At 43.9% G+C, this 10,322-nt stretch overlaps 1 protein-coding gene across 6 annotated transcripts in view; it reads right to left on the reverse strand.

Annotated features, from left to right (window-relative positions):
* Positions 1 to 9,502, reverse strand: part of TMEM120B (transmembrane protein 120B) — a 62,042-nt gene extending 52,540 nt beyond the window's left edge. For 3 of the 6 annotated variants that reach the window (XM_082641045.1, XM_082641044.1, XM_082641040.1), the window contains exon 1: positions 9,435 to 9,466. In XM_082641045.1, coding sequence (XP_082497171.1) covers positions 9,435 to 9,436 — 2 coding nt within the window. In that variant the 5' untranslated portion in view covers positions 9,437 to 9,466. Of the gene's footprint in view, positions 1 to 4,502; positions 4,591 to 8,950 lie in introns of all 6 variants that reach the window. The other 3 variants (XM_082641043.1, XM_082641041.1, XM_082641042.1) reach the window with 2 other exon arrangements.
* Positions 9,503 to 10,322: the final 820 nt, after the last annotated feature.

The following is a 10,322-nucleotide window of genomic DNA, read 5'->3' on the forward strand; positions in this document are numbered from 1 at the left end:
TGCCTCTTCTTAGGGTTTTTTTTTTTTTTTTTTTTTTTTTTTTTTATGGTACGCGGGCCTCTCACTGTTGTGGCCTCTCCCGTTGTGGAGCACAGGCTCCGGACGCGCAGGCTCAGCAGCCATGGCTCACAGGCCCAGCCGCTCCACGGCATGTGGGATCTTCCCGGACCAGGGTATGAACCCGTGTCCCCTGCATCGGCAGGTGGACTCTCAACCACTGCGCCACCAGGGAAGCCCTCTTCTTAGGGATTTTGACCATGATACGTGAGAATGTGCGTTGCAAGATTCCTCCCCCTGCCCCTCCCCACACCACCAGGGGGAAATCTCTCCTATTTGCTTATTTTAAGGCACTCTACTTAGGGACTTACCAGCTGTAGAATTTGCTCAGTCAGCTGGGGAGAGTCACAAAAGTAGCAAACGCGAATTCCCTGGTGGTCCAGTAGTTAGGACTTGCTGCTTTCACTCCCCAGGGCTAGGGTTCAATCCCTGGTCTGGGAACTAAGATCCCACGAGCCTCGTGGCGTGGCCAAAAAAAAAAGAGGAACACATAGCACCTACTATGTGCTTGGCGTTCTTCTATGCACTTTATGTATATGTATTAATGCATTATGTATATGTATAATGCACGATGACCTTATGGGTTAGGACCTTTATTATCCCTATTCGACAGGTAAGTACTCTGAGGCATGGTTTCTCCAGGTGCTTTAAACCACCTCCTGGAGATCTTGTTAAAAGGCAGATTGTGATTCAGTAGGCTCTAGGAAGGACCCGAGATTCTGTAATTCTACAAGCTCGCAGCCAATACTACTGGTTCAAGGACCACACTTGAAATAGCAAGAGTCCAAGGTACAGAGAGGTGAAAGAACTTTCCCCAGCTCATCCAGCTACCGGTAGCTGTGTTACTTATGCACTGCAGGATGCCAAGAGCCTATTCTAAAATAAGAGCAGCTGCCCAGGGAGAACTGAAAATTCCAGGGACTTTTCCTTCGTCTGCTTCCCACAAACGCCCTTGCTCAAAATAGTTCCCCCCCCACAAAAAAAATAGTCCCCAAGACTGTAACAAGCAATTTGTGTGAAGATGGTTATAGCAGCATTTGTCAGATCAGCCACACACTGGAAGCATCCCAAGTGCCCCACAAGAGGGAAACAGTTAAGTAAGCTGTAGTCTGTCTTGGGAATTCCCTGGCGGTCCAGTGGTTAGGACTGAGCGCTTTCACTGCGGTGGTCCGGGTTCAGTCCCTGGTTGGGGAACTAAGATCCCGCACGGTACGAGGTGCAGCCAAAAAATTAAAAAACGGAAAAAAAAAAAAGCTATAACCTGTCTATTTCATGTAATACTATATGGCTGTTAAAAATCATTATGGGAACTAAATGGATACCTTTAAACAGGTATATTAAAGCATGTTAAGTAAAAAAGTAGATCTCCAAATAATGTATATATACTGATTAAAGTTATATGATCATTCGTGTACCCTGAAAGAGATTGGGTGAATTTAGTATAACAGAAATAGTCCAGCATATGGTGGGAGGGAAGAAGGAAAGAAGGGAATTGAAAGAATTTCTCTTCCAATAAATAATATTGGGGCAAGTGAAAAAAAAAAAAATAGTCCACCCTATAAACTGATGGAATTTTCTTTTTTCTGTTAAAATTTAAAATAATTTTTAAAAGAAGAAAACAAACCAACAAAAATTTATTGGTGGCACTAAATAGAGCAGTTTTGATGGAAAACGTAGAGGCAAAAGGGTTTTAAAAGTAGTCTGAACACAGTAGATTAAACCCAGGTTTTTTTGAATTTTTTTTTTTTTTTTTTTTTTTTTTGCGGTACACGGGCCCCTCACTGCTGTGGCCGCTCCCATTGCGGAGCACAGGCTCCGGACACGCAGGTTCAGCGGCCACAGCTCAGGGGCCCAGCCGCTCTGCGGCACGCAGGATCCTCTGGGACCGAGGCACGAACCTGTGTCCCCTGCATCGGCAGGCGGACTCTCAACCACTGCGCCACCAGGGAAGCCCTAAATTTTTGAATTTTATTTTATTTTTTATACAGCAGGTTCTTATTAGTTATCCATTTTATACATATTAGTGTATATATGTCAATCCCAATGTCCCAATTCATCACACTACCACCCCCCCCCATAATCTTTTTTTCCTGAAATGTTGTTCAGGTGTTTGATAGAAATTTTAAACCCCTATCTTTCTGTTCACAGGTTTATAATGTAAACAGTATTATCTGTTAAAATTTATTTGTTTAATATTTACTCTCCAGGTATCAAAATGTCCTTTATGTCCTAATTCAGTTATTTGCATCACTGGGCCTACCTGGGACTGTAAAGTCCTGGCTGGCTGGGGCTGTGTGATTTACTAGTCAGACAGACCTGAGTTCAAATCCCAGCCCTGCCACTTGCCAGATGCGTGACCCTGAGTACATAATTCGCCTTCTCTGTAAGTTGGGGGTTGCTCTGTAGGATTGTTGTGAGGACTAAAGGAGATGATGTAGGTAAAGTGCCTGATACGTAAGCACCAGAAAGCACTAACTTTATATACTTGGGTTTTAAAAAAACAAACATTTTATTTTGGGATACTTTTTTTTTTTGGCTGTGCCGCACAGCATGTGGGATTTTAGTGCCCTGACCAGGGATCAAACCCGCGCCCCCTGCAGTGAAAGCACAGAGTCTTTTTTTTTTTTTTTCCTTTTTAAATATTTACTTATTTGGCTACGCTGGGTCTTAGTTGCGGCATGTGGGATCTAGTTTCCTGACCAGGGATTGGACCCGAGCCCCCTGCATTGGGAGCGCAGAGTCTTAACCACTGGACCAGCAGGGAAGTCCTGGGGTACTTTTAGATTTACAAACATAATGGCAAAAATAGTGCAGAGAGTTCCCATTTACTCTCCTTCACTCATTTTCCCCTAATGTTGACAATTTACATAACCATGGCATCTTTATCAAAACTAAGAAATTAACAAAGGCATATTACTATGAACTAAACTCCAGAATTTATTCAGGTTTTACCAGTCTTTCTACTGATGTCCTTTTTCTGTTCCACGATTCAACCTGACACCACATTTAAATATCATGTCTCCATATTCTCCTGGTCTGTGATAGTATCTCAGTCTTCCTCGTTTTTTTCATGACCTTGACAGTTTTGAACAGTAAAATGTATATATATTTAATAATAGCTTTATTGAGCTATCAAGATGATTAACTTTATGCCTCAACTGACTGAGCCACGAATGCTCAGGTATCTGGTTAAACGTTATTCTGGATGTGTCTGCAAAGGTTTTTCCAGAAGAGATTGTTTGCATCAGTAAACTGAGTAAAGCAGCTTCTCTTCCCCAATATAAGAAGGCCTTGTCCAATCAGCTGAGGGTCTGAATAGAACAAAAAGGTAGAGGAAGAGAGAATTCTCTCTCTCTGCCTGACCCATTAAGCTGGGACATCAGTCTCCTGCCCTGGGACTGGGATTTACACATCAGTTCTCTTGGTTCTAAAGCCTTCAGGCTCAGACTGGAGTTACACATTTTGTTTATCCATTCATCTGTAAATGAAAATTTTTTTTCCACTTTTTGATTATTATGAATAATGCTACTATAAACATTTGTGCACAAGTTTTTGTGTGGACACATGTTTTCTTTTCACTTTGTATTACACTTAGGAGTGGAATTGCCTAGTCAGATGGTAACTTTAACATTTTGAGGAAGCAATAAACTGTTTTCCAAAGTGGCTGCATTTTACATCCTTACCAGCAAAGTATTAGGGTTCCAATTTCTCCACATCCTGGTCAACACTTGTTATTGTCTCTGTTTTACATTTTAGCCAACCTTGTGATTTTGTGTGAAGTGTATCTCACTGTGGGTTTTTTGGGGGTTTTTAAAAAATAAATGTATTTATTTATTTATTTTTGGCTGCACTGGGTCTTCATTGCTGCGTGTGGACTTTCTCTAGTTCCGGTGAGCAGGGGCTCCTCCTCGTGGTGCACGGGCTTCTCACTGCGGTGGCTTCTCCTGTTGCAGAGCACAGGCTTTAGGCACGCAGGCTTCAGTAGTTGTGGCACAAGGGCTTAGTTGCTCCGCATGTAGGAGCATGTGGGATCTTCCCAGACCAGGGATCGAACCCGTGTCCCCTGCATTGGCAGGCGGATTCTTAACCACTGCGCCACCAGGGAAGTCCCTATTTTTCCCATTCTGTGTGTTGATTTATATACATATACTTTTTAACTTACCCAAAAAATCTCAAACTTAAAGAAAAGTACAAGTACAGTACAAATAACGTATTTTTCAAACCCATTCAGCATAGATTGCTCATCCAGTTCACCCCATCACTCCTGAATACTTTAGTGGGCATTTCCCACAATCGAGAACATTCTCCTAATCAACCAAAGTACAAGCATCAAAATCAAGAAATTAACACTGATACATTACTCCTCCTAATCCTCAGACCCCATTCAAATTTCCCAGTTGTGCCAAAAGCGTCCTTCATAGTAAATGGATCCAATCCAGGCTCACCTGCCGTGTGTAGCTGTCATGTCTCTTTAGCCTCCTTTCATATGGAACAGTTCCTCAATCTTCCTTCATCTTCCTGCTCTTGACATTTCTGAACAGGACAGGACAGTTACTTTGTAGAATTTTCCTCACTTAGGGTTTGCCTAACAGGCCCTCTGATTAGACTGAGGTTAGGTATCTTTGCTGGGACAACCGCAGAAGCTATTTTCTCCTCAGTGCAGCTCAACAGGTGGCAAAGAATTCCAATGTGTCCCACTACTGACGATGTTCACTTTGCTTGATTAAGGTAGTGTCTTCCCGGTTTCTCCCCTGTCAAGTTACTCTTACTCCCTTTGCAAGTATGTTATGGGAGATACTCAACTACGTAAATATCCTGTTCTTCATCAAACTTTCCATTTATTTATATCAGCATGAACTCATGTTTTTTATTTTAGTCAACGAGTTATAATCCATTACTATAACTATTTTGATGCTCAAGTTCTCACAGACTTGGCCACTGAGATTCACTTTTAGCTGACTTCTGTGTCCTTTTGATAGATCCCCATCATTCTTCAAGCATTTCCTTACTTTTTTTTTCTAATTTATTTATTTTCTATTTATTTTATTTTGGGCTTCGTTGGGTCTTCGTTGCCACGCAGAGGCTCTCTCTAGTTGCGGTGAGCAGGGGGCTACTCTTTATCGTGGTGTGTGGGCTTCTCATTGCAGTGGCTTCTCTTGTTGAGGAGCATGGGCTCTAGGCGCGTGGGCTTCAGTAGTTGCAGCACGTGGGCTCAGTAGTTGTGGCTCGCGGGCTCTAGAGCGCAGGCTCAGTAGTTGTGGTGCACGGGCTTAGTTGTTCCGCGCCTTGTGGGATCTTCCCAGACCAGGGCTCAAACCCGTGTCCCCTGTATTGGCAGGAGGATTCTTAACCACTGCACCACCAGGGAAGCCCACATTTCCTTATTTTTTGACACAAAATGATGTTCCAAGCACATCTTATACTTTCCCGGCTCCAACTCTGAAATCAGCCATTTCTCCAAGCATTCCTGGTTCTTTCCAGTGGAGAATGGCATTTAGAAACCAAGTTGGTTTTTTAAATTAATATATTTATTTATTTGGCTGCTCCAGGTCTTAGTTGTGGCATGCAGGATCTAGGTCCCTGACCAGGGATCAAACCTAGGCCCCCTGCAATGGGAGCGCAGAGTCTTAACCACTGGACCACCAGGGGAAGTCCCACCAAGTTTGTTTTGTTCTGTTTTTTGTTTTTGGCTGCGCCATGCAGGATCTTAGTTCCCTGACCAGGGATTGAACCCAGGCCCTTGGCAGTGAAAGTGTGGAGTCCTAACCACTGGACCACCAGGAGATTCCCTAGAAACGAAGTTCTGGGTACTAGATGTGTGTATTCATCACTATGGGATGTCACTATTCTCTTCTCTCTGAGGACAGATCTAGGGACTATATTTATATATTATGCATGTATATATGTACACATTTACACCTTTATTTATAACTCTATTTATAAATATTGAAAACCATGACTTCACACCAATATCCAATTCCAATCCACAGAGTGCATTCTAGTTTGTCCCTTTCCAGATTCACTATTCCCCTCTCCAGCAGTGGGAAACCTGGCTCCTGTCATCCTTAATATATTTACTTATCTGATCATTCCTCCTCATATGTAACCAATTTCCCATGGCCACCACCATCCTGTCCCCAGTCCTGAGGCCAACCTTGCCCCAAATAAATCTTTTATTTTTAAAAATATTTATTTATTTATTTGGCTGCACCGGGTCTTAATTGCAGCGTGCGGGATCTAGTTCCCTGACCAGGGGTTAAACCCCGGCCCCCTGCATTGGGAGCGTGGCGTCTTAACCACTAGACCACCAGGGAAGTCCCCCAAATAAGTGTATCTTAATGAGAAGGATGATGAGCACGTTGATCTCTTTGGCTTCGTGTCCAGATTAAAACGTCTTTTTTTCTTATGTGAAAACTTACCCAACCTCCAGTGGCCATTATCAAAGAAATGTGAGTGGAAGGAAGTGCTTGATAAAGATTTAGAAACTGAACACTTCCTAATTCGTCTCAAAAGCCATCTAAGAATGTTTGAGGAATGTATTTATTATTAGAGATCTTTGCTGTCCTCATCTGTTGTAGACACAAAAAGCCCTATATCCTGGGTCCCAGCCAACCCTGTTATTTTGGAGGCCCTTTGTCAAGCAACAGGGAGAAAACATCCAGTGTCTTCGATGCATTTGAAGAATTAGGTCTGACAGTTCCCTAATGAAGCCACATTTACCAGGTTCTTTTGTATAATGGTGGATATTGGAGGAAGATTGTAGGTAGTGGGAAATTCACCAAAATGTTTTCCAATCACCAGGGGAAGTGTTGGCTGCTTTTCGGTTTTGGTTTGGTTTGCTTTTGAGCCTGCAAGACTAAATCTTATTTAATTGCGCCACCTGCTGGCAACTTCACAGAATTTCTTTTTCTTCCAACAAAAGGCAAAAATCAACAGATTTATCACAAATAGTCTTTTTTCTTTCACCTGAAAAACTACTACTCACAGAGCTAGGGTGGTGGAAATATGTCAACATTCTTAATCTTTAGTAAAAAAAAAATTTGCTTTCCACGTTTTCAACAATGAGACTATATTACCTTTTTATGGTGACATATAATGTATACAGAAAAATGCATAAATTGTATATGTAGTTTAAATAGTAATCATAAAGAGAATCTGTGTGACTAAGACCCAGGTCAAGAATAAGACATTGCCAACAACAACAACAAAAAGAAGACACTGCCATCACCTTAGATAACCCCAGACCCCTCTTCCCTGACCCTAACCTTCTCCCTCCCTTCCTCTAAGGTAACCACTATCCTGATTTGGGGGATAATCATTTGAGCATGAATTGCTTTTAAGCAGAAAACAACTAAAGCATTAAGTTTAAAAAAATAATGTAATGTGCAGTGGTTAAGAATCCACCTGCCAGTGCAGGGGACATGGGTTCGAGCCCTAGTCCGGGAAGATCCCACATGCCACAGAGCAACTAAGCCCGTGCGCCACAACTACTGAGCCTGAGCTCTAGAGCCCGCAAGCCACAACTACTGAGCCCACATGCCACAACTACTGAAGTCTGCGCGCCTAGAGCCCGTGCTCTGCAACAAGAGAAGCCACCGCAGTGGGAAGCCCGCGCACCGTAACGAGGAGTAGCCCCCGCTCGCTGCAACTGGAGAGAGCCCGCGTGCAAAAACGAAGATCCAGGGCTTCCCTGGTGGCGCAGTGGTTGAGAGTCCGCCTGCCGATGCAGGGGACACGGGTTCGTGCCCCGATCCCGGAGGATCCCACATGCCGCGGAGCGGCTGGGCCCGCGAGCCATGGCCGCTGAGCCTGCGTGTCCGGAGCCTGTGCTCCGCAACGGGAGAGGCCACAGCAGTGAGAGGCCCGCGTACAGCAAAAAAAAAAAAAAACAAAAAAAAACAAAAAAAAACGAAGATCCAATGCAGCCAAAATAAATAAATAAAATAAAAAATTATTAAGAATTTCAAAACAGTGACAGCAGAATATTAAGCCAAGCACAAGGCACTTCTGAGCATGAGGCCCTGTGTGGCTCCCCTGTGAGGAGGGTTGTACTAACTGGTGTATTTTGAGTCCATTTAAGGGTTTCCTTGTTTGCATTTTCATTATTTTTCTGTTCTTTATGAGGTACCTATGAAATAGTTCATTCCTTTCAGGGCAGGTCCATTCTTGGCTTGGGACCCTTCTAAGATGCTATGTCTCAAAGAGAAAACAGTTTAAAGAGAAGGTGGCTACCCAAATGAGAAAAGCCCAGTAAGTCTCTGAGCAACCTCCTAAGGATACCCAAGAATCACCTTTCCTTTCCTTTTCATGGTTTGCATCCTTAATTAGAATTCATAACTTGGCAGTTTGGGAGGTTTTACTGCCTGCCAGGTTGAGACTTTTTAGACAGTTTTCCCAACTTCTCCCTGTTCAACCAATCACTGTGGTCAAAAAGTCACCTTCTGCCTCATTCCCTGCCAGCAGAGCAAGTTCAAGAAAACACAGTGGTTCCTGGCCACTGGATTTGGAGCCAACCTTCCTCAGCCTGGCATCTGGACCTCCTCACTCCCAGTCTACCCCCACTCTGTTCATAGGGCGTTCAACACGATCTCCCATGTTGTGTGAGGCCATCCTTCCACTTTGGTCAAGACAGCGTCCGGAGTCACTACACTATCATGCGTACCTCCAGGACCTTGCCCAGGGTATTCGTATCCCTGAACCCTGCCGTCCTTCCTTTCTGAGTGTGAACTCGTCAAGGGCAGGGGCTGAATTATATTCATCTTTGCATCTCCAGTATCCAGCACAACGTACATATAAAAAAGATAACACGTTTTCCACAAGGAATCAAGTTGATGAACTGACACAGGGGACTTCGAAATCATTTCTAACTTTTACGTCACAAAATCACACTTACCTCTATGCAGACTTGTTTCTCTTCTGGCTCTTATTCAACATCTCTTCCTAATGATTTCCTGTCTGGGATTCCTGACTAGGACCTACTCTTATGTGGGAGAGAAGATGTGCCCTATTTTTTTAAAAAAAATAATACTTCTTTTCAACCTGGCACATAGTCACCCAAATGTGTCCTTATTGAGTCCTGAAGTCTTTTAGAATATAAGAATTCATGGGGGGACTTCCCTGGCGGTCCAGTGGTTAGGACTCTGCGCTTCCACCGCAGGGGCCCAGGTTCCATCCCTAGTGGGGGAACTAAGATCCCACAAGCCCCGCGGTGCGGCGGAGAGAGGGGAAAAAAAAAAAAAAAAGTCATGGGGAAAAAGAAAACAGGGAAAATTCTTTCTCCCTAAAACCTTTATTTAACACACATGTAGAAAAGAATAGTCTTGTAAAACGTTTCTAAAATCGAAAATTAAGTTCCAGTGATCACATTCTGGCCTTACATTTCTAGTTTCCGTAATTGTGCAGCAGGGCATTTGGGCGGCCCCGAAATTCAGCTTTCCATTCAGCCACTCTTGCCGCGCTTTCTCCCTCCGCCCTTTCGGTTTTGGCACACGATCCCGCCCACTTCCGGCAGAGGCGTCCACAGCGCAGGCGCAACCCCTGGAGCCATTCACCGACCTCCTGGTCTAGTGCCGAAGTACGCGCATGTGCAAGAGGGGGGCGGGGCTGGGTAATTGGGAGGGAGAAGGCAGGTCCACGGAACTCACGCGACTGTCTCCGCCCACCTAAATAGGCAGGAGCAGCCGAGAGCCGCCTCAGGGTTAAGGCAGCGCACGCGCACTGAGGGAGGAACGTGGTGAGGAACGAGTGCAAGCGTTTACGCACGCTCATTTAAATAAGGCAAGCAGCTTCTCGCGTCAGCTCTGAACCCGCCTCCTTTCTCTCTGTTTTACCCGCCTCTGACTTTTAAAGGGCCAGAGATCTTTTTCACCGAATTGCTTTAAAAAAAAATTTTTGAGAGCCTTCTGTGTGCCGGGCCCAGCTTACATTGTCTTCTGTGTGCATTTTCCAATTTTTCCTTTGTAATACGTGTCATAATTACTTTAATATGTATATTTTTGCGTAAATTTCTTTCCCCGCCCTAATTGTACCATTCCCTTGGAGGCAATTCTCTGAAATGGGAGGCAATGTGGTGTTCTGAGCAGGTCTTCCTAGGTCAAAATGTCTAAGATTGAATCCTGGCTCAGCCACTTATTTTGCTCTTTTACTCTGGGTATCTTCCTTAACTTTTGTGAACCTAAGAGTTTGCAGATTTTAAAAATGAGGGTAAGGCTACCTACCTACCTCATAGAATTGTTGTGAAAACACACGTACATTTTTTTAAAAAC

Source organism: Mesoplodon mirus (assembly GCF_964341445.2).
Source record: "Mesoplodon mirus genome assembly, chromosome: 13".
Classification (NCBI taxonomy): Eukaryota; Metazoa; Chordata; class Mammalia; order Artiodactyla; family Ziphiidae; genus Mesoplodon; species Mesoplodon mirus.